Source organism: Xenopus tropicalis, chromosome 4, assembly GCF_000004195.4.
Source record: "Xenopus tropicalis strain Nigerian chromosome 4, UCB_Xtro_10.0, whole genome shotgun sequence".
Classification (NCBI taxonomy): Eukaryota; Metazoa; Chordata; class Amphibia; order Anura; family Pipidae; genus Xenopus; species Xenopus tropicalis.
Genome location: NC_030680.2, coordinates 136528330 through 136553639, shown reverse-complemented (window position 1 = coordinate 136553639; position 25310 = coordinate 136528330). Strand labels below are relative to the sequence as shown.

The window sequence follows — 25310 nt, the reverse complement described above, 5'->3', positions numbered from 1 at the left end:
CGATACATGGGTTAAGAAATGATCATGTGAGCGCCAGGTTCCACACACACAACAGAAACAAAAACAGTTAAATGTTTCACACAGAAGTAGCCAGAGATTCCTTTGGGAGGCCGCTCAGCACCTACGTACGCTCAGTATTAGTCAGGATAACCGTGTGTGTGTATAAAATACAATAATTTAGGGTAAACACAAATGAATGAACTCTCTTGCCAGTTACACACATGGCGCCTCAGGCTTCCGCATTGCCACTATACAGGGCTGAGGCGGGGCTTGTGCTCTAGTGAGCGGCGATAGGCGAGTTATTTGTGTCAATTTAAAGAAGAGGGCGTGGTTTAGCCGAATGAGGCACGATGATTGGCTAGTATCAGCTTCCTTCGTTTCTTGCTGCTATTGGTCGTCTCAGGGTTGGAGGGTGAAGTAGGGCAAAGGTCGGGGTAGTAGTATTTGCCCCGTACCGGAGAGGTGCCTTTCACTCAGCGGATACCGGCCTTCCCCCTCACCGCACTCAGGATGGCCAAGCAACCGCAGCCTATTAGTCCCATGAAGAACTTCTTTGCCGGCGGGTTCGGAGGGATCTGCCTGGTGTTTGCCGGGCACCCGCTGGACACTATTAAGGTGAGGAGCGGAGGTGGGTCACTCGGAATATCTGTCAGGGGACCCTCCTGCTGTTATCTGCAACTCCCAGCACCTGCCGGTAGCCGGAAGCAGAGATTTTGAAACCTTAATGTTAGAGGGTTCTGGGAGTTGTAGTTTAGTAACCCATGTCCCTGCGTCCGTAAGCCAATAGGGAAGAATATCAGCCTGATATAGTGATAAAAGTGGCAAGGGCTGCTCAGGGAATGGGAAGAAATACAGGAGAGCCCCCTGCCAGGATAGGGAGAAGGGTGACAGGAGAGCCCCCTGCCAGGATAGGGAGAAGGGCGACAGGAGAGCCCCCTGCCAGGATAGGGAGAAGGGCGACAGGAGAGCCCCCTGCCAGGATAGGGAGAAGGGCGACAGGAGAGCCCCCTGCCAGGATAGGGAGAAGGGCGACAGGAGAGCCCCCTGCCAGGATAGGGAGAAGGGCGACAGGAGAGCCCCCTGCCAGGATAGGGAGAAGGGCGACAGGAGAGCCCCCTGCCAGGATAGGGAGAAGGGTGACAGGAGAGCCCCCTGCCAGGATAGGGAGAAGGGCGACAGGAGAGCCCCCTGCCAGGATAGGGAGAAGGGCGACAGGAGAGCCCCCTGCCAGGATAGGGAGAAGGGCGACAGGAGAGCCCCCTGCCAGGATAGGGAGAAGGGCGACAGGTGACCCCCCTGCCAGGATAGGGAGAAGGGCGACAGGAGAGCCCCCTGCCAGGATAGGGAGAAGGGCGACAGGAGAGCCCCCTGCCAGGATAGGGAGAAGGGCGACAGGTGACCCCCCTGCCAGGATAGGGAGAAGGGCGACAGGAGAGCCCCCTGCCAGGATAGGGAGAAGGGCGACAGGAGAGCCCCCTGCCAGGATAGGGAGAAGGGTGACAGGAGAGCCCCCTGCCAGGATAGGGAGAAGGGCGACAGGAGAGCCCCCTGCCAGGATAGGGAGAAGGGCGACAGGAGAGCCCCCTGCCAGGATAGGGAGAAGGGTGACAGGAGAGCCCCCTGCCAGGATAGGGAGAAGGGTGACAGGAGAGCCCCCTGCCAGGATAGGGAGAAGGGCGACAGGAGAGCCCCCTGCCAGGATAGGGAGAAGGGCGACAGGTGACCCCCCTGCCAGGATAGGGAGAAGGCTGACAGGAGAGCCCCCTGCCAGGATAGGGAGAAGGGTGACAGGAGAGCCCCCTGCCAGGATAGGGAGAAGGGTGACAGGAGAGCCCCCTGCCAGGATAGGGAGAAGGGCGACAGGTGACCCCCCTGCCAGGATAGGGAGAAGGCTGACAGGAGAGCCCCCTGCCAGGATAGGGAGAAGGGCGACAGGTGACCCCCCTGCCAGGATAGGGAGAAGGCTGACAGGAGAGCCCCCTGCCAGGATAGGGAGAAGGGCGACAGGTGACCCCCCTGCCAGGATAGGGAGAAGGGCGACAGGAGAGCCCCCTGCTAGGATAGGGAGAAGGGCGACAGGAGAGCCCCCTGCCAGGATAGGGAGAAGGGCGACAGGTGACCCCCCTGCCAGGATAGGGAGAAGGGCGACAGGAGAGCCCCCTGCCAGGATAGGGAGAAGGGCGACAGGAGAGCCCCCTGCCAGGATAGGGAGAAGGGCGACAGGAGAGCCCCCTGCCAGGATAGGGAGAAGGGCGACAGGAGAGCCCCCTGCCAGGATAGGGAGAAGGGCGACAGGAGAGCCCCCTGCCAGGATAGGGAGAAGGGTGACCGGTGAACCCCCTGCCAGGATAGGGAGAAGGGTGACAGGAGAGCCCCCTGCCAGGATAGGGAGAAGGGTGACAGGAGAGCCCCCTGCCAGGATAGGGAGAAGGGTGACCGGTGAACCCCCTGCCAGGATAGGGAGAAGGTTGACAGGAGAGCCCCCTGCCAGGATAGGGAGAAGGGTGACAGGTGACCCCCCTGCCAGGATAGGGAGAAGGGTGACAGGAGAGCCCCCTGCCAGGATAGGGAGAAGGGTGACAGGAGAGCCCCCTGCCAGGATAGGGAGAAGGGCGACAGGAGAGCCCCCTGCCAGGATAGGGAGAAGGGCGACAGGAGAGCCCCCTGCCAGGATAGGGAGAAGGGCGACAGGAGAGCCCCCTGCCAGGATAGGGAGAAGGGTGACCGGTGAACCCCCTGCCAGGATAGGGAGAAGGGTGACAGGAGAGCCCCCTGCCAGGATAGGGAGAAGGGTGACAGGAGAGCCCCCTGCCAGGATAGGGAGAAGGGTGACCGGTGAACCCCCTGCCAGGATAGGGAGAAGGTTGACAGGAGAGCCCCCTGCCAGGATAGGGAGAAGGGTGACAGGTGACCCCCCTGCCAGGATAGGGAGAAGGGTGACAGGAGAGCCCCCTGCCAGGATAGGGAGAAGGGTGACAGGAGAGCCCCCTGCCAGGATAGGGAGAAGGGTGACAGGAGAGCCCCCTGCCAGGATAGGGAGAAGGGTGACAGGTGACCCCCCTGCCAGGATAGGGAGAAGGGCGACAGGAGAGCCCCCTGCCAGGATAGGGAGAAGGGCGACAGGAGAGCCCCCTGCCAGGATAGGGAGAAGGGCGACAGGAGAGCCCCCTGCCAGGATAGGGAGAAGGGCGACAGGAGAGCCCCCTGCCAGGATAGGGAGAAGGGTGACAGGTGACCCCCCTGCCAGGATAGGGAGAAGGGTGACAGGAGAGCCCCCTGCCAGGATAGGGAGAAGGGTGACAGGAGAGCCCCCTGCCAGGATAGGGAGAAGGGTGACAGGTGACCCCCCTGCCAGGATAGGGAGAAGGGTGACAGGAGAGCCCCCTGCCAGGATAAGGAGAAGGGTGACAGGAGAGCCCCCTGCCAGGATAGGGAGAAGGGTGACAGGAGAGCCCCCTGCCAGGATAGGGAGAAGGGTGACAGGAGAGCCCCCTGCCAGGATAGCGAGAAGGGTGACAGGTGAACCCCCTGCAAGAATAGGGAGAAGGGTGACAGGAGAGCCCCCTGCAAGAATAGGGAGAAGGGTGACAGGTGACCCCCCTGCCAGGATAGGGAGAAGGGTGACAGGTGAACCCCCTGCCAGGATAAGGGAGAAGGGTGACAGGTGAACCCCCTGCCAGGATAGGGAGAAGGGCGACAGGAGAGCCCCCTGCAAGAATAGGGAGAAGGGCAACGGGAGAGCCCCCTGCCAGGATAGGGAGAAGGGTGACAGGAGAGCCCCCTGCCAGGATAGGGAGAAGGGTGACAGGAGAGCCCCCTGTAAGAATAGGGAGAAGGGTTGCAGGAGAGCCCCCTGAAAGAAGAAGTAGAAGGGGGACAGGAAAGGCCTAGTACAGTATATAGAATCATTAGCACTTTTAAATCCATACTAAATTATACATTAAACCGTAAAGTTCCTGAAATGCAGTTAATGTCAGCTCCTAAGGCAGGGGATTATGGGAGTTGTAGTTGAAAACATAAAATGTTGGACATCCCTGCACTTGGGAACCCTGGATTGATAGGCCATGAGAAAGTAGCAGGAGAAATGAGTTGGGAAGGCCATGGCCGAGGAGCCAAAGAACTGGGCAGAGGGTGCATTGGGTTAGAAAGTAACAGAAGGACAGACAGACTGCAGCTCCTTAGCCAGAGGTTACAGGCGGCAGCTGCTTTGTGGGTTAAAGGCCCTGGAGGCCGGAGAGCAGGTTAGTAAGTTAATCACTACCTGCATGTCAGTCCCACTCTCTGCATTCCTACATTCACTGGCTAATCCCACTACATACTGGGCAGTGCAAAGGGGAATTGTAATGCTCCCAATTCACATGCTCTGCCTACTATAGCGCCACCCTCCTGTACTGCCAGGTACGATGTCTTGGCAATATACCAACACAGTCATAGGTCGCCCTCTCTTTATAATGCCAGCTTTGGCACTGAGTGCTGTGTGGAGCAGTGTGTATAGGGAGAGGGTGCTGTATCCTCATTTACCTCCCAGTTAGCTTGACTTTACCATGCAATGAGTATGTATCAAAATAACCTTTTGTCTCATATTTGATAGGTTCGGATTCAAACCCAACCAAAGCCGGTGCCGGGGATACCTCCCTTATATTCTGGAACCTTTGATTGCTTTAAAAAGACTCTTGTAAATGAGGTACGTTGCCTTTGTGTAATCTGCATTAAAGGGGTGGTTCACATTCAGGTTCATTTTTAGTATGTTATAGAATAGCCTATTCTTATCAAGTTTTCAATTGGTCTTCATTTTTTTTTTAATAGAGTTTGAATAATTGGCTTTCCTCTTCTGACACTTTCCAGCTTTCAAATGGGGGTCACTGACTCCGGCAGCCAAACAACTATTGCTCTGTGAGGCTACAGTTTCATTATTTTTGTTACTTTGTTACTCTGTTGATTACATGGTGGGGGTTTTGAGTTCAATTCCAACATAGGTGCTGCCTGCAAGGGGCTTGTAATTTCTCCCTGTGTTTTCTTGGGGTTCCTTCCACACTCCAAACACACAGACAAAGTGTCCCGTGATGCCCTAGTGTGTTATATGAATTTAGTAGGCCCCGGCATTCCAAGTACACAGACAGCCTTCCCAGCCCAATAAATAGTGACTGTCTATGGCATCTTACAGCAGCCCCTCTGGCATTTGCCTGAATCCACAGATTGCCAGTCCGACATGGCAGCATGTTTATGATAAGCATATTACACAAATTATTTGTTTCGGTTTATCACTGCTTTGTCTTTGCACTGAGCTGCGCTCTAGGAGGGGAAACATGGCGCAGATACTCACCTCACACTCTTGCTTTTCAGGGTCTCCGCGGCTTGTACAAAGGCATGGCAGCTCCCATTATCGGTGTAACACCCATGTTTGCTGTTTGCTTTTTCGGCTTTGGCCTTGGTAAAAAGCTCCAGCAAAAGCACCCTGAGGACATTCTGACGTAAGTTCTTTTCTATTTTCCAACTATTCCTATAGAGGTGTCTGTGTGTGTGTGTGTGTGTGTGAGTATTTCTGTCAGGCAGGCAATCTGTGGGTTCAGGCAAATGCCAGAGGGGCTTCTGTAAGATGCCATAGACACTTACTATTTATTGGGCTGGGGGGGGGCTGCTAGGGCCTCTGTGTACTTGCAATGCTAGGGGCTATTTTGACTCCCAGTTCAGGCCAAAATGCTGCAACACACCAGCAACTGGTGCAAATGGTCCTTGGTGTCCACTAAGGCCAGTTGGAATATGAAATGACATGATACTGTCTTGGAACATTTTATGGGCTGATGGTAATCACCAGGACAGGGACGGCACCCCCTCTGCTTTGTTGCTGGCTTTTCTTGTATTCAGCAGAAGGTTCAGTAAATAACCTTCTGTTAGAGTGAGTGGCCATTAAACATATTAATATGGCACCTTGGGGCTCTAAAGGAGAATTTTACTATCCGGCCCTCTGATCACTGGAAAAGAAAGCCGCAGCTTTGGGCCTGGCAACTAAAAGCAGCCTGGGTTTAAGGGTATCCTAGCTTAAGCTCAGGCATCTCAGTATTACTGCCTGATCCTCTTATTGTCTGTCACTGTTGGCCTGGCAGGGTGCAGACAGAATAGTACTGTACTGTCTTTAAAATGACTGGCCAGTTAGGTGTCACTGGGCAGTTTTTGATTATAGCTGATCCATAGTCAAGTCACGAGAACCTTCTCTGTCAGTCACTTTATGTACAACACTACTGATCTGTTTTTAGATACCCACAACTCTTTGCTGCCGGGATGCTGTCGGGAGTATTTACTACTGCGATCATGGCTCCAGGTGAGCGAATCAAGTGCCTCTTGCAGGTAAGCAGAAGGGCCACAGAAAGTGCTGCTACATAACCAGTTGTAACCCAAAGCTCATTTATCATGGAGAATTGTTTCCTTTTGACACCCTATGCCTGTATGTTTTGTTTTTGTGGTAGCAAATGACAGTGACGGGAAAAGGGGGGGTTATTTCTAGTAGAGCTGTGTTTATTACTTATAATGAGAATTTAGTTTGCAGCCCAGCAACATACATTTATTAGTTCTATATCACTATACATTACAGATTATATAATGATTATGTGCTAGCAGGAACTTCTAGGCTCTCTGGCCCCATAATAGCATTCCTGCTGCTGCTTCACTAAGAGACTGCACTTGTAAACAGCCTGTAAAGCTCATGTGTGTGCTTGTTCCTATGAGTAGGTAGGTATATGTTTAGCAGCTGCAGGGAAAACCCCTCCGGACCATATCCACAGACATGGCTCCTGTAGAACCTGTGAGGGCAGTTCCACAGCATTGCTACTAGGGTACTGGACAAACTGTGCGGTTGCATTTACAGATTTCCCAACTTGATCTGAGGTGCACTGGTATGAAGATGAGTTAGTATTACTATTATTCCCTCTCCTTATGTGCCAGCTATTCAACCCAGTGCCTCAGGTGGTATTTTACTAGGGGCCATTTTTAGAGCTGAACTTCCATCTTTTTGACAGGAGGTTAGGTGTAAGGAAATCACACCAGCACTCTATTACACTAGCACCCTCACCCTGGCCTGGGGCTGAGAGGGGGGACAGGTAAGGGTGGGCAGGGTTGATATGTCTTGCTGCCTTAGCAGAGGGAATAGCCTTTGGCTCTCCTGAGGTTATGGAGAATTCATGCACTAAGGCAAATTATATGGCGGAGATGTGTGTAGAGCAAAGGAATTTATTGGTTAGTGGTGCAGCTTAATTGTATTTAGATGAATGTAAATACCTTCATTAGATGGCCTTTGACTCATTACATACTGTACTTCATTATCTCCCAACTTATAAGCTGGCCATGCATTGAAAGATCCCCTCATATGGCGAGGTCGCCAAACAAGTTGATCTTTCCCTGATTTGCCCACCTTGAGATCATGAGATTTTTAAATTTGTCCAGTTGATATCTGGACAGATATTGGTTGGGTAGGATTGTCAAAGTGCCCCATACATGGGCAGATGAGCTTCCAAATCTCCAGCTAAATTCTGCCCATGTAAGGCCACCTTTATTGTCCTATTTTCTCCTTTGTAATGTTAACTATTTACAAAACATAGCTCATGGTCGCCAACCATAACGGTTTCTCTCCTGAAACTTCATGCTTAAAAATATCATCCTGCTCCTCTTGGAGTTACCCTGTGAGTCTGTGAGATACTGTGCCAGTACAGCTGGCCTGTTATTATAATGGCTCCCCATACATTACACACTAATGTGCTCTTGCAGATCCAGGCTGCCTCTGGAGAAGTCAAATATGCTGGCCCCATGGATTGTGCCAAGCAGCTGTACAGAGAGGCCGGAATTCGGGGAATATACAAAGGGACGGTGCTCACACTTATGAGAGGTATGTGGGGAAGGTGAATTTTTTACCTGCATTATAGCAACTTACATGTATTTTGTTACTATTTTATTTTCTCCACTAGAGGTCGCTGTTTTCTAATTTGTGTTTCCTGGCTGGCTGTTTTGTAGATGTTCCGGCCAGTGGAATGTACTTCATGACCTACGAATGGCTGAAGAACATCCTCACACCAGAGGGACACAGGTAATCAAACTTAGGATTCAATTGCTTTCTGGGCTGGACCAACCTACAGCCTCTCAAAGCATCAGAACATTTTCAGTTGAGCAGTCAGATCCGACTACTTTAAGAACAGTGATAGATTATAAGAGATTTTGCCTCTGTGAAATAATTTTAAGATGGAATGATATGTCTTAGTGTAATAGATACAACACCGACATGCAGACACCCATTCATTGCCTTTGGCTTCAAAGTGAGGGTAAACACTTTAGGGGTCATTTACATACTGAAAGGCAGTGTGCAGATTGCAAAAGACTGGCACAAACCCCCATTTTTTTTTTTGCACCTGGCACCCTGCCCTCTTTTGATAAAATGCCAATGGTCTCTGTGCTCCCTTTCTGAGACCTATGTTTGCCTTCATGAATACAGCACTGCCAGCTTTGGGCAGCACAGTATTTACAAGGAGTGTGTGTGTGGGTGGCACTTAGACATCTCTCCTACCCATCCCCTAAGGGCCAAGACACACAGAGCTATTTAGTAGCAGCTACTTGTCATGGCTACTAAATGCCAGAAAATCCCCTGCCATAGACAATACTGAGAATTGGCTCTGCTAAAACACACGTAGAGACAATTATCAGTAAATGATCAGCATTGTCTATTTAAGTAGCCACAAGTAGCTGCTACTAGTAGCTCTGTGTGTCTTCACCCTAACTTGTGCTATGTTGGAAGCAGGGGCAGACCCTAATCCCTTATATACCATCTGGCTAATGGGCAAAAATGTGTATAGCCACAAATGCACACATTAAAAAAAATCTCCATAAACAAAAAGCTGTGGGGGTTACTGCCCCCTGCTGACTGACTAACAACATACTAGTATAATGTAGATCAGGGCTGGGGGCCCATGGGTCACATGTAGCCCCTCCAAGCAGTGACGTACTGTGGGATTCTCAGCCCCTCAATGCCCTGCGTGGCCCTATTCTCCACAGACCTCTTTGAGCAGTCAGAGCCTTACAGTACTCTCCTAGCACTCCCATCACTGGATGGTGGTAGTTAGCAGCATTCTGCAAATGCCAAGGAAAGCCTTGATGTCCCGAGGTACTAACAACCTTTGAATTTTCAGTGCTGCTAATTATATCAGTGTTTTTCTATTTCCTAGCTACATTCTGTGTTGTTGGGGGAAGTTGGTGCTGTTTTAGTTTCAGGGAAGCATACGAATGAGACAGTAGTGGCACTGTGCATAATCCCAGCACATGGATTGCCACTTCCAGCTCACAGTACAGCCATTATTAATTGGGTAGTAATGCCAAGAAGCAAGAGCTGGCAGCCTGTCAGTGGTGTCTAATTAAAGGATCTTCTTCATGAGCATTGATATATATTTATATATATAGTAAACAAAATATGAATCGCATCGCTCAGGACTTACAACAAAATTGTAGTTTATTAAGTGTAGAAACAGACAACTGACGTTTCGGCCACAATTGCAGCCTTTCTCAAAGTTGCCAAAAAACAGTACATCTAAACTTAAATACCCTGTGTGGCGGGAAACTCGATAGTGACGTGTCAAAAATGACGTATACACTCAGTGAAATTGGTTACATACAATGAAATGAAAAAATAAAATAAAAATGCCCTTTACCATGTGTCAGAAATATTTTTTCAATGTGTGTAATAAAGGATATAAAATAATGTTGTACACTGTGTCACAGTTCTTTTAGCCGCGTAATGTGCTCTAACTTGCTCCTACTATTGGGGCGCGGGGCTACGTCCTTAATGTATCAATATTGAATTATTTACGGCCCATACTTCTCTAATTTGTATAGATAAAATAGAGGGGTTAGTTGGACTCCAAAGGTATAGGTTTACTTGGTGTTCGGACGCGTTGCTAAGGCCCCACAAGACGCACAGGTCCATAGCAACATGACCTTAGCAACGCATCCGAACACCAAGTAAACCTATACCACAGAGGACATGAACACACTCCCTACTATTCGAGGCTGAAATAGGGGATTTTATTCCCCAATATCACTGAGGAGGTAATTACTTGAACGGCACCACGGGGGTCCTGGTCCATTGAGGTAATGGGGTTTCTTAATAATTTTCAAATAACTATGTACACTTCTTTCACTCGTATTCTGCTTGCTGGATATCTTACTCTTAAAATCTTTTGAATGTATAATTATATTACGAAATTAATTATAATATGCAGTGATGTTTATAATGCTTGAAAATTTATAGCGCACTTGTTTTGTGATACCCTTTGGAGTCCAACTAACCCCTCTATTTTATCTATACAAATTAGAGAAGTATGGGCCGTAAATAATTCAATATTGATACATTAAGGACGTAGCCCCGCGCCCCAATAGTAGGAGCAAGTTAGAGCACATTACGCGGCTAAAAGAACTGTGACACAGTTTACAACATTATTTTATATCCTTTATTACACACATTGAAAAAATATTTCTGACACATGGTAAAGGGCATTGTTATTTTATTTTATTTTTTCATTTCATTGTATGTAACCAATTTCACTGAGTGTATACGTCATTTTTGACACGTCACTATCGAGTTTCCCGCCACACAGGGTATTTAAGTTTAGATGTACTGTTTTTTGGCAACTTTGAAAAAGGCTGCAATTGTGGCCGAAACGTCAGTTGTCTTTTTTTACACTTAATAAACTACAATTTTGTTGTAAGTCCTGAGCGATGCGATTCATATTTTGTTTACTATCTACGCTGAAGAGGATTGCACCCAGGCGCCTGAGATTTCACTATATCGTGAGTGCTGTTTATCGGGAACTTTTATATTTATATATGTGTGTGTATATATATATATATATATATATATATATATAGGTTTTAACAATATATTTTCAATAAATTTTTGATAAAGCATTGAAGGGTGTGCTGGCCACAGATGATTATTTTCTATATATACATAATTTTGGCTATGCACCCCGCATAATATTGAGCCTTGGAGTGCGGACACCATTTGGATTGATATATATATATATATATATATATATATATATATATATAATATATATATATATATATATATATATATATAAATATATATATATATAATATATATATATAAGGACAGAGAGCCGCACGCACAAGGACTTAATGATTAGTGAAAACATTTATTTGAAAAAATCCAACGTTTCGAGTACTGACTGTACTCTTCTTCAGGGACAAAACAGTCAGTACTCGAAACGTTGGATTTTTTTCAAATAAATGTTTTCACTAATCATTAAGTCCTTGTGCGTGCGGCTCTCTGTCCTTATATTTCCTCATTTTGCCAGAACCCAAGGCATTTGAGCCTTTGTAGGGTGTGCTCCACTCTTCCTTTTTATATATATATATATATATATATATATATATATATATATATATATATATAACAGAGGACCAGCACTCATATAGGGGGTCACTGACTTCGGCAGCCAAAAATCAGTTGCTCTTTGAGGCTAAAATGTACTTATTTATTCTTCATCTTTCTATTCAGACCCACTCCTATTCATTCTGCAGTCTCTCGTGCAAGCCTCTGCCTGGTTGCTAGGGTAAATTGCACCCTAGCAATGAGAGAGCTGCTAAAACATCAAACTGGAGGTCTGCTGAAAAGAATTAAAATGAAGCCCAGGTGCAATATTGCTGTTTACATAATACTACAGCTTTTAAAGGTGAACTAACCCTTTAAGTCTGAACATTGTAAGAACTACATTGGGGGCATACAATAGATGCTGCCTTGATGTTGCCGACTTTTTATGTTTATCTAAGCTGACCACAAAAAAATAAGGCAGCTTATATGGTCCCACAAAGACAAAAGGCCTTTTAAAGGACAAGTAAAGCTTGCCAAACCCTGAACATGTGGCTTAAATCACTGCTGTGATATTTATGGATTTTATGATACAAACTTGCCGGTATTTAGCTTTGATTTGTTGCATACGCAAGCATTAGGTCACAAGGCCAAGTTATCCCTAGCAAGCAAATTCTTTGCCTGTTTTTCAGGGATTGCCGCAGGCCTTAGAACTGTCTCTGAATTCTGCTGTTCATGTTTCCTTACAGTGTAAGTGAGCTGAGTGTTCCGAAAATTCTCTTTGCTGGCGGAATGGCAGGAATCTTTAACTGGGCTGTTGCAATTCCTCCAGACGTGCTAAAATCTCGCTTCCAGACAGGTGGGTGAAGTCTCGTTCTCGCGCAACCCTCCAGGGTGTCGCCATTCTTTTCAGCAACAGCCTTGGAGACTGTCTCTCTCTCTGTTCTTCAAGCTAATGATCTAGCTCTGCATCATGCCCTTTCTTGCTATTACTGAGGGTTTCCAAATTGTTAGGCCCCCCCCAGTGACTTTAATTGATACCGGGGACCTCAGACTGGAACGTCTCTTTAAAAAGCCCATGGTCCCGGAGTGCCTCTTATGATAGCGCCATGCCGTCATTTTCTACTACTCAGCAATCCCTGGTAACAACAACTATTGTACAGTGCTTGCACTGGCCCAGGGTATTGCGAAAGAATGCTGGGAAAGTAGAAGTTACATAGTAACATAGTAAGTTAGGGTGAAAAAAGACATACGTCCATCACTTTCAACCATAATGCCTATATATAACCTGCCAAGTGCTAGTTGATCCAGAGGAAGGCAAAAAACCCCATCTGAAGCCTCTCTAATTTGCCTCAGAGGGGAAAAAATTCCTTCCTGACTCCAAGATGGCAATCGGACCAGTCCCTGGATCAACTTGTACTAAGAGCTATCTCCCATAACCCTGTATTCCCTCACTTGTACTGAGAGCTATCTCCCATACCCCTGTATTCCCTCACTTGTACTGAGAGCTATCCCCCCTACCCCTGTATTCCCTCACTTGTACTGAGAGCTATCTCCCATACCCCTGTATTCCCTCACTTGTACTGAGAGCTATCTCCCATACCCCTGTATTCCCTCACTTGTACTGAGAGCTATCTCCCCTACCCCTGTATTCCCTCACTTGTACTGAGAGCTATCCCCCCTACCCCTGTATTCCCTCACTTGTACTGAGATCTATCTCCCATACCCCTGTATTCCCTCACTTGTACTGAGAGCTATCTCCCATACCCCTGTATTCCCTCACTTGTACTAAGAGCTATCGCCCATAACCTGTATTCCCTCACTTGGTGCAGTTGTATAATAAAAAGTACCCCAGACTGGTGCATTCAGAATAGGCCCTGGCGTTTCAGATACACAGGGGCCCATACTGCACAATAAATAGTAACTGTCTATGGCATTTGCCAGAATCTACAGATTGCCAGTCTGGGCCCTAACTTTTGAAACACATTTGAGATGTCCATTAGTCCTCCAAGTTTTCAGTTATCCCTATGATAACCCAGAAATCCCCAGTAGTTATATAAGTAACAGTAAATGATTAATTGCAGAGGCGGTGGCCTGGTTCCGTTGTGCAGCAGTTTTTAGGCATCCTTCTTACAAATTTCCCTGGTAACAGTGACTCATCGGGGTCATTCATTCATTGAGAAATCAGCAAAGCTACAGCGCAATTAATTGTTTTCATTTCATGTGGGTCATTGCAGTTCTGCATGGAGAACACATCATTACGCTGTCACTTTGCTTAGTTAATGACCGTTACCTGGCACAGATTTAATTACAGTGTACACAGGAGATACAAGTTCATTATTTCATTTTCACATCCTGCAGTGCTGTGAGTATATTTTAGTTTGTTGCTAAATTATATTCTGTAGTGCTGTGTATATGGGTAGTGAAAATGAATTGGCATACCAAGCTGGCACTCCGAACCTTTCTTAGGGTATACAGAGCTTAGGAGCTGGCTCTTATGGCCTAATGCAACGAAAGAGGAATCGTATATTACACTGTGCAACTCAAAACATGGCAAATTAGCATTAATAACATCATGTTAGCAAGATACCACAGGTGAAGGTTCTGGTGGAACCCGACAGGGCTGTGAGTGTGACCTGACCCATCTCATCATATTACCTGTATCCACTTGAAGCGCTGGAGAATTCCATTTTTCGGCAGGGATCACTGATAGCCGATGCCTGTAAAGCAAGTGTTGTTGTTCATCTAGCTATGGAAATGACTAACTGTGGGCTTTTTGTGTTTTCCTTTTCTATAGCTCCAGCAGGGAAGTATCCAAATGGATTCAGGGACGTTTTACGAGAGTTGATCCGAGAGGAAGGCATAGGATCCCTATACAAAGGCTTCACGGCAGTTATGCTGCGGGCATTCCCGGCTAATGCGGTAAGAGCACACACAGTATCCACCTTCTTTAGCGGCAATGGGTATCACCACAAACACAGAAAGTTGTGATTTCCAGTGCTTTCATTCCTGGTGGCACCAATGTGACCAAGTTAGTCAGATTCAGCCCGGCTCCTTGGAGCTGCATTACACAGGGCACAGGTTGGTATTTTTTGTACCAACAGAGACAGAAGATCTTCAGCTTTCTTCTACCAGCTCAGAACTGCCAGGGTCAGTTTCTGCCCTATAACAACCCCCTGTCTCAGCCTGGCTCATCACTAGATTTGCTTCAATTAAGGCAGGATTGTGTTTTTAATTTACGCATTGCCGGATGCACTAGCAAGAAACCAACTATTTTCTTTCCACATTCACGTACTTATAGGCTTTCCTTATTCTGGTGCTGCTAAATCGCTTCTTGTAGTCGCACAGTGCAGCCTAAATTACGGCACCTGATCTCTTAACCATCACATTTGTAACACCGGCCAGTACTTTCCTTAGCCACCTGGCCTAGCCCTTGCCCCTAAATTAGAATATGACTCATATACAACAATTGAAACTTTAACATAGGTTATATAGTATGTAGAGGGTAATACACTATCAGAGTGCTTTCCCCTGCTTAATTGTTGGAAAATGCAGAAAATATTCAGTGGTTCAAACAGTTTTATCTGAGGACCCCAGGAAAGCCTATTGTAGAGCTCCAATTTTTTTCAATGTGCCATGTAGTTATGGAAACACTATGTTAGACTGACAGCAGACAGGACATTTAGCAATGTAGCACATGATATAAAATGCTGTAGAGTGGCCCATCGTAGCAAGCACTTCCTTGCAGTCACACATAACATCTCCAGAGGCAATCACAGGAGAATTCACTATTCAGTAAGACTCACATGTCACTGGGAAAATGTTCATGCTCACAGAGCCATGCTAAAGATGGAAGCAGGGCAACACATTTTATGGCAAAGCTATCACTGAGAGTCTGCTGTGGATGTTAGAGGGGATGCCATGTAGTTTAACTTCTGCTACACCCCTGCTTGTTAGACACTCCTGTGTGTTCCTAGCTACATTAGATCAAGCAACTCTGGCTGACAGGCTAGCCACATTAGATAGGGTCTTGCTTGCTGTGTAAGATAGAGTGCCAGTCTAGCTACACATGATAATGCAGCTTTGTGTCTAGTTAGATCAGATGATGGGACTCTGGGTGGCAAGCTAGCTAGACCGTATGATAGGAATTTGGGTGACAAGCTAGCTAGATCAGATGATGGGACCTTAGGTGACAAGCTAGCTAGACCATATGATATGAATTTGGGTGACAAGCTAACTAGATCAGATGATGGGACCTTAGGTGACAAGCTAGCTAGACCATATGATAGGAATTTGGGTGACAAGCTAGCTAGATCAGATGATGGGACCTTAGGTGACAAGCTAGCTAGACCATATGATAGGAATTTGGGTGACAAGCTAGCTAGATCAGATGATGGGACCTTAGGTGACAAGCTAGCTAGACCATATGATAGGAATTTGGGTGACAAGCTAGCTAGATCAGATGATGGGACCTTAGGTGACAAGCTAGCTAGATCAGATTATTGGACCCTGGGTGACAAGATAGCTAGATCAGATTATTGGACCCTGGGTGACAAGCTAGCTAGATCAGATGATGGGACTCTGGGTGACAAGCCAGCTACATCAGATGACGGAACCCTGGGTGACAAGCTAGCTAGATTAGATGGGCCATACTGGGTGACAATGATATGCTGACTGTAGCAGCAGTAATAACAATAAGTATGGTCATTTATTTTTTAAATAAGCATTTTTTGCTAATACCTGAAATAGTTTTTCAAAATGATGTCTGTCTGCCCTCTTGTTCCTAGGCATGTTTTCTTGGATTTGAGGTAGCCATGAAATTCCTGAACTGGATGGCACCGAACATGTGAAACCCAGAATTAGGTGTAGAAGTGAAGATGTGGCTGTCGGTGACTGCGCTGCTAGGTACCTCTCAGAGAGCACCATGACTACATGGACTGAAATACACAATAAATTGCCTTATTAGTGAGCGGTGCTAAATTAGTGCTGTTCTCTTAACACCGAAGTCTTACATCTGAGACTGAGACACCCCATAGCCCTACCCAGCTTTTGGTGTACATGCTAGTGCCCCAGTCATTTGGGGAAGATAAGCCTCTTCAGTATATGAATGTATATGGCTAAAAGTATCAAATACTCTGTATAATAATTATATGTGTAACAGGGTTTTACTGTTCCTCACACCAGCGCTCTGTGTAGCCAATGGGGCGCTTAATCGGCTCACAGACCACTTGTTGGGACAGTCTGTGTCGCTCTAACGGATACATTTTATACATGCATTTTAGCAGCAGTAAAACTTTAGCCTTCTAACAAATGTCACTCGTCTTGATTAATTACAGTTGGAATCTCACTCGCCCATGGGTACTGACACATTGTGTTGTTTGCCAATGGGCCTTCTGTTTTGATGGTGTAAAAAAGAGTAGATTTATGGCCTCTGGGCCTTTGTGTCACTCATCTCTGTCTTTACCAGTGGATGCAAGTGCTACAAATCACACAGAATATAAATACTTTGTTAGGGAACTTACCTTTCTTCAGCGGTCAGAGCAATCATTATTATTATTATTACTATGTTATTTGTTACCTATCTATACACATAATGCAGTACTCTAGAGACTGTTTATTGGCTGGATATTGCCTGCCATAGCCCCTCCATGGTGTTCTAATCACCTTGTAGCCATTTTATCCAGGGGGTGTGGTTTGATGTCACTGGGGTGTGGTCAGCTGAAAAGCCCCACTTATGGTTTGCCTTGACTTATTAGAATTGGCAGGAACAAGCCACCCAGGTGCTGCTTATAGTGTGGATATAGATAATACACTGTGCTGAATATTTCCCTGATAGCAGATAATTTAGGGTGTAGTGGACCTTTAAAAGATGATGTCATGCTTTAGACTTAATGGGTTTTTATATACAGTAGGTACATTTCTCTGAAGTACAGGGGACTAACTATATTGGCATACAGTGCAGAGTTTCTATGGGGGGGGGGGAGCTGGGGGCATAAAGCAAAATTGGAAACGTTCTACATCAGAACCACTAGGCCGCCTCACTAATGTTGTTCCCCAAGCACAGGGCCTGTAGGTGCCTATATAGAAAATAGGGCCCCACTGGCATAGCTTCCGACCTGGACTGGCATTCTGAGGGTTCTGGCAAAGAGGGGCTGCTGTAAGATGCCATAGCCCAGGGGTACCCAGAGTTTGTCACCCTGTGATCTACTCTTGCCACCTGGCCTCCATCATGAGATCTGCTTTAATAAAAAGTTGATGTTTAATACCTAAATACACATAGAAATATATACAGTATATATAAATGCAGTGTCAAATTCACATTTAATGGCCACATAACATTATACAAGTGTCAACACAGCAGTATGGCTGTAGTCAAAAGCTCTGTTATGTTGGGGGCATCCCGCCTTGTGGTCTACCAAAAACTTGTGATCTACTGGTAGGCCGCGATCTACCTCTTGGGCACCCCTGCCAGAGACACTCACTATTTATTGGGCTGGTGTTTGGTCTCAGTACTTGAAATGCCAGGGTCTAGTTTGAATCCCAGTCCAGAGGTGGCACCAATGTAGCTAAAATCCCACTGTGCCACCAAGGCGAAACCTCATGGCAGTTCACTGGTTAAACTAAAGTCAGCTGGGTGCAGGTAGAATCTGTGTAATCCCTGAGCAAATGGGGGCAGCGGGCAACTTGCAGCAGTGGCATCAGACAGAGAGGGGAAGTGGGGATTTGCCTGATTAGCTCTGGGGGCCGTGCTCTGGGGCTATTAAAGAAAAGACCTTGAGGGTGTAGGACAAAGTGACAGCCTGCGGCAGGATTAATGTATTAGTGGATTATATAAAGGCCTGAGAAGTGACGGGTGACGTCAGAGGGTTTTTGTGTAGGGGAGCAATTACACGAGAGCGGTAATTAATCCTGCTGGATGATATCCCAATTACAATTGTCTCACTAGGCAACGGCATTTCTGCTCCAACGGGGTTTCCTCCTGTGATGCCGAGGGCCACGTGATGGGACTGGCGCACACAGTGCCACTTACACTTCCTTCTTGTGCCTTAAAGGGACAGCAGTGCTTTAGAATATACACTGTCTTGTTTTATAGATGGAGACATTTATTGGCACAGACGGGGGTCTGTGTACCCATTGGGGGTAAAAACACCTGTGTATAAGGGCCCTAAAGGTTGTTTTTGGCAGGATGAAGGCTCCCCCGTCTGCAGCTTATCTGCCCATGTATGGGCACCACCGAAGGGCCTCATCTGCCCTGAAACTGGGCAGATCTCAATCTGTCAGGTTTGATTTTTCTGCTGGATCTGGGAGCTAATGCGGTCCCCAAACCGACAGTGCCTATGCCCAATGTTTTAATTCAATCGATCGAATTATCCCGATCGCCCACTCATAGGTGGGCATATTGGGAGAAGATTAGTTCACTTAGGCGACCTCGCCAAACAAGCGATCTTACTGAGTATGGCCCCTTTACACTATCACTTTATGGGCACCAGCCCTCCCACCTGATACCAGCCGCCATACCCAGCTTCCCAGAGCCCCTTGTGTGGCATGAGTGTATTGCCTAGGCAGTGCCTCAATGTCACCGGGTATTTCAGCTCATAAGCTGCATGGTTACTGGAGTGAGCGGCACATTGGCAGCTGGAGAGGGCATGGATAGTATGATTTCTGTAGGTGCCCTTGCTGAAATCTCCTACTAATTTTATAATTAGGCACATTCCCTTGCTCTTGTTTATTCCCCCTATAATAAGCTTCATTTCCATTCCCTCTATAATATTCCCCCCCTATATAAAGCTTCCTTTCCATTCTCCCTATAATATTCCCCCCTATAATAAGCTTCCTTCCCATTCTCCCTATAATATTCCCCCCTATAATAAGCTTCCTTTCCATTCTCCCTATAATATTCCCCCTATATAAAAGCTTCCTTTCCATTCTCCCTATAATATACCCCCCGATAAAAAGCTTCCTTTCCATTCCCCCTATAATATTCCCCCCTATAATAAGCTTCCTTCCCATTCTCCCTATAATATTCCCACCTATAATAAGCTTCCTTCCCATTCCCCCGGCATTGGTTCCACACAAATACAGTGACACACAGAGCTCACGGGGGCCTCATACAATCAAACTTCCCACGCTTGCCTCTGGATTACGGACGCACTTACAAAGAGAAAAAAACAGCAGTGAGACAAAAGCAGATTAGAGGCTTTACTTAGCGCAGGCATCTCGAGTGGGGGGATTAGGCGAGCGGCATTAGAATGTGGAATAAAGATGGGAGTGCTGGGAGAGAGATGTGGGTTACATCCCAACCTGCCACTAATCAGCCTATGGGCTGCTGCTGCTTTTCTATGGCATCTGAAGGCAGATAAGTGCCAGATGTCCCATCTAGCTGTCTCCCCTGTCTAATTCATATACATTATTATTCTCCCCCTGCGTCTTGCAGGGAAAGTTTTTATGCTCCAGGAGACCCTTGGCCAGTGCCGGAAATGGGCTCTCTAGCTGCATCTGTAGGGGCAAGTGTCAGCTGGAAACTGGCAATCTCTGGGTTCAGGCAAATGCCATAGGGGCTGCTGTAAGATGCCATAGACAGTCACTATTTATTGGGCTGGGGGGGCTGTTTGGGCCTCTGTGTACTTGAAATGCCAGAGGGGCATTGAATTCCAGCCCAGAGTCACACTCTCCAGGCAACATTCCCTGGCACTAGTGGCCCATGGCGCGCTGAGTACTGATTTGAGTTGGTGTCGATGGCCAGGCTATGAATCAAGCACATGACCAATGGGTGCCCTCTGCTACTTATCAGCCCAACCAATCACTGCAAGCCATGTTTCAATATAGCAATGACTTCTTGGGGGCTCATTCCCCCATGGCTCGTAGGGTATTTGCTCTTGACCCCTGGTCTCTGAAGGGGCCCTTGAGACTAAATTACAGTTTGTATGAAGATCAGGAATCATCATGTGTTGGACATGCCTATTTGGCACAGCGCTTTGGGGGCCCCCTGGGGATCATTCTTGCCCCTGGGGCACAACATCACGCAAAGTACTGCTCTTTAGCTTTCAGGGCTGCTGGGAGGATGTTAGTTGCCCGTCCCGTTTAAAGGGGACACCATGTTTCCTGCATAGCAGCCCCTCTCATCATCATCATCATCATTTATTCATTACTTTATGCACTGACACTACTGGAACGTACCACTTTGTTTTTTTTTCTGGGAGACATTTACATCTCTAGTTCCAGGTAAGGAAAGTTCTGATGGGTCGCTCCAGCGATTCACAGCTGTGCTTTATTTACCCAGTCTGTGTGCCCAAAATACTCTTGCTGCTAACTGCTGCTGTGAGTGCCAACATTGAGCGCGGAGTTTTGCCTCTGGCCCGAGACGAACAATCACTCGTTGTTTTATCCTGACAAATAAGCACCTGTCTGAAGGAACAGCATTCATTATTCACAGATATTATTTTATGTTTGCAGTAGAATACAGTATTGACTATATTGCATTCTGCCTGCACAAGAGGCCGTTATTGGCCTTTTCTGCACTCCTGTTGCAGGGCTGCCCCATATAATGTAATGGGATCTGAGGGGCATGAGCGACAGCTCATATGAAAATAATTCTGTATGGGTAATTTAGCCAAAGTCCCTAAGAGTATGTAAGTCTAGGCATAACCGCTACAGAGCTTGCCTTCTCGATAGTTACCTGCTGATTGGTTGCTATGGGTTACTGCTCCTGGGCAAACTTAATGATTTTTTTTACATAACCCCCTATGTATTCACACCAAATCTCATCCAAATTGACCCTCAGACGGTTTCCAGGTGTAACTAGGAAACCAGTAGGATTTCACACAAATTCCCTTCTTCTTCAAGTCGGGCCCCGAGTACAATATCATTTTGTTTGGCTTTTCCTAATGAGGAAATCACAGGCTGCTTAACATTAATGGTGTAGTTTACCTTTAAATAATGATGATGCAGACAGTGGGGCTCTTCTATAAACACTGGGCAAATTTGCACCTGGTCAGAACCCATAGCAGCCAATCAGTGGTTAGACTTTTCCAGCAATTTGCAGGTTGAATGCTGAAAGCAATCTGATTGGTTGCCATGAGTTACTTGCCAGGTGCAACTTTGCCCAATGTTTATAACTGACCCCCAGCGATTTTCTGAGAGAGCTTGCAATTGGTCTTCATTATTTTCTCCATTTTTTTTAATGATCAAGTTTTTTTTTCCTGCAGCTCTTCACTTTGGAATTTGGAGTGCTATCTGGTTGCTAAGAGTCCCACTTGCCTTAGCAACTAGGTAGCAGTTTGGAAGTGAGAATGGAAGATGAGTGTGTCTCTAGAAAAGGGGACAATAAAAATTTACAATAATAGTAAAAGTGAAAGCTCCCAACAAGGGAACCGGTGATTTGGCTGCTGGGGTCACTGCCATTGCTGGGCCAACCCGTACCCTAAATAAAGGACATTCGGACTTTGCTCCATTTTGGGCTGTTTTATCCCCGCATTGAGTTGCTTTGGGGGACATGTAAGTGCTCTGTGAGTAAGGGGCCAATAAATCCCAGTACAGATGTACTTAGTGCAAATCCATCTGGTACTGAGTGGGAAATGGACCTCCCAGAGACTGTCTATGGAGTAATTGATTGACTGCTGCTCTTAGTGTCTGAAATGGTTTGTTCCGTGCGTCAGTTTATTCATTAACACAACCTCCTGCCGTGTAACTTCCAGTCCCACCCGCCGCTTCCACTTATTTCCCTTCTTAGCTCAATTTATATCCTTTTTGCCATCAGTGTTAAAATAAATGGTTTCAATTCCCTGCACCCTCATGTGCCAGAGCGAGGCCGAGGCGCTGGGGGTGGGGGGTTAATAGGAACCGAGAGTCTATAAAGACTAATTAGCTTACTAATAGAAACACAGCCTATAATATATAGCATATTTTCCAGGCAGAAGTTAAAGGGATCATATCCTTTTACAGTATATGTAACTGCATTTTAATTGGTTGAAAAGAATGACTTGGCTTAATGCACTGGGGATTCAGATCTAGACAGGGGCACTAGTGATACTGGGGGGCAAATAGCTAACCCGACCCTAACCTGCTCTCCCCCCAACATGGCATGTTCTCATTATTTATACGCTGCCCATCACTGATGTCACCATAAGGGGCGGGGCAAGCACTTGCGAGTATATAAACAATGGCAGGGCAGGCAGCCAATAGGGAAGTTGTTGGCATGCTAACAACACAGACTGGGGCAGTTGGCAGAGATCGTCCTGCCACCCACCCATTAACCTCTAAAGATGTGCTTTGCCGGTCTAAACCTGCAGGTCCTGGGAGTTTCAGGGCTCAGACTTACTGTTAGAGATTATAGTCTGCAAGTCTCAGTATTACACAGCCATGACTGGGGGTAGGCAGCATGTTCCTTGGGCACAACGGGAGGAGAGAACAGTTTACCCCATAGTGTGGGGGCACATCTGCTTCCGCTGTGCTAGGAGTTGGTTGGGGAAAGCTGGAGCAGTGGCAAGGGGCAGCGGTGCTGGTGTGCAGGATGGGGGGTTCAGTGGAGGCAGCAGGGGGTCTTGGGTGCCAGTAGCCCTAGGTGCCCTTGTGCACACACAAAAATGTAATCAGTGAACAGCCTCTTTGAAATCTTTAAATACCTGGCACTCTGGTTGTTTAAAGGTTAATAGTAAGGCTGCAGCATCCCCTTAATCACTTAGATTTCCTTCTCCTCCTGAAACCCACTCACCCCCCTCCCTCAGGAATTTACTTTGGCTTTTGGCTCCTGGGCATGCTCAGTTCTTTCCACCTGATTACTAAACACTTCCTCCAGTCTAGCAGCCAATGAAGAGAAGGCATTACTGGTTCCCATAGAAACCCTGCTCCTATTTTTTTACTCCCAAGCTCAGCTTAACCATTACAGTGCTCATGTAAGTGTAAGCCTGCAGTCTTGCTAAAATGTGCGCTAAATAGGGGTCTTTGTGCACGTATGCTGTTTGCAGAATTAAATGTCACGGATGATGTGTCCGAGGGAAAATGGCCACCGGGAGAAAGCTGCTGTTTGTTATGGGAAAATGTGATGGTGCTGGCAGAGGGGATATATATATATATATACAGGGTCGGACTGGGAAAAATCCCGGTGGGCCCGGCCCTAGTGGGCCCTGGCAGCCAAGTCCGACCTTTGCTGGCGCTCCCCCTTCTGACTGTTCCTCCCGACGCGTTCAATTTATACGCGCTCGGGGAGGACATCAGGTGGGGGCCCTGTGGGGGGGGTTAGGGGGGCCCCTGGGGGGGTAGGGGACACGGCTGCTGGGGCACCTGCAGGGCCCCTGGGGCGGGAGCCCAGGGGGGCCCTGCACCACCCAGTCCGACCCTGTATATATATATACAGTATACATGATGCCATTTAGGTGCGGGTGATGTGCCCAACTTTTATACATTGTAGTAAAATGTAGGCTTTACATAGACAGTCATGGCGGGAAACACCCCCTTATTTGTTTAGTCTGACCCTGGCTGTGCCCTGGAGCGTCAAAAATCACCGGTACTTTCTTGGACCCATTACTGTCAGTGTCCCTCTCCTCGGTTTCCCCCACAATCCCAAGCAGCTGAGACAGGGAAGCGTTTCCATATGGCAACAAAGCAGCTCCGCGGCACGTGGAAAGCAAGTGATGCGCATCATATGAGCCATTTGCATTGCAAACGAAGCCTTTGTGTCACTGACATGAGAAGCGGAGACAAAGGCTGGGAATGTAGGTGTGCGTCACATTAGCTTATTGGCATTGTCACTGGGCCTCATTGTATTCTGCTTGTACAGGGGTAGCGCCCAGGCTTGTACCCCCTAATTACACACTTACTAAGAAATAATTAGGGACCCTGTCATCTCATCATTTCCCATTATTTCTTGCACATGATTGGTTACTGCTCTGCAGCTTTCCTAACGGCACGTGCTGTAAAGCTCACATGGTTTGATTTCTTCTTCCTTCCTTAGCTTTCTTATCTTAAAGGGGTTGTTGAGGTAAGTTTCCAGTTTGGAATTTCAGCAGCAATCTGGTTGCTAGGATCCAGTTTACCTTAGCAACCATGGAGTTATTTGAATGAGACGCTGGAATATGAATAAGAGAGGGTCTGGATAGAAGGAAAAGTAATAATAAGAATAAAACTGCAGCCTCGCGGAGCAATAGTTTTTTTTTGGTAGCTGGGGCCGGTGACTCCCATTTGACAGCTAGAAAGAGGCAGAAAAAGAAGGCAAATAATTAAAAAAAATATATAAAAATGAAATAATTAAGACCAACTGAAAATTTAGAATTGTCCATTCTATAACATGCTACAATTTAACGTAAAGGTGAACCACCCCCGTTTCAGAGCTCTGGGATGGTCCATTTTTGAAGGGGTGCTAACGCCAGCATTTCAGCTTTTAAATCTTAAGAAATGTGCTTATGGTTCATAGTGGGGTTAAACGGTTCAGCCAAATATAGGGACAATGAAACTTAAAATATCCATAAATCAGGTGTAATACCCATAGCAACCAATCAGGATTGTGCTTACATTTGTATAACGGCAGCTCACTGATTGGAGCTTATTAAGGTTCCTTATGAACTGAGATGTCCCCCACCCACACACTCCTATAAACGGAAGATGAAATTGTGTTAAGAGGAGGGGAAAGCGCCGCTGTGTGCAGATTCCCCAGCAGCAGCAGCTGGAACTGGCCCTATACTGGCTATACTGGCACATTCACACAAACTCCTCCCTCAGCTGTTGCTCAGCAACAACTCCCATCATTCCCTGTCAGTCAATCAAGGACTAATCTGATTTTGCAGGATAAAACCATCATATTTATAAGCTTCATCCAATGTTCTAAATAAACTCAATTATACATTCTGCTCCTGTTTGTTCCCTCGCTCCCTCCCCTTCTCCTACATACAGGCTGTGTGCAGGGGGTTATTTTTTGTTTGTTTGAGAGTTTAAATACATCACAGAGGCAAAG

General features: G+C 46.8%; 1 protein-coding gene across 1 annotated transcript; it reads left to right on the top strand.

Annotated features, from left to right (window-relative positions):
• The first annotated feature begins 470 nt into the window (after nt 1–470).
• Nucleotides 471–16677, top strand: slc25a20 (solute carrier family 25 (carnitine/acylcarnitine translocase), member 20). Its single transcript, NM_203768.1, is given in 9 exon segments — nt 471–615; nt 4592–4684; nt 5344–5471; nt 6255–6345; nt 7759–7876; nt 8002–8074; nt 12115–12224; nt 14163–14287; nt 16153–16677. Coding segments are annotated over 9 exon segments (906 nt in total). The 5' UTR covers nt 471–510; the 3' UTR covers nt 16216–16677.
• The last annotated feature ends 8633 nt before the right edge of the window (nt 16678–25310 follow it).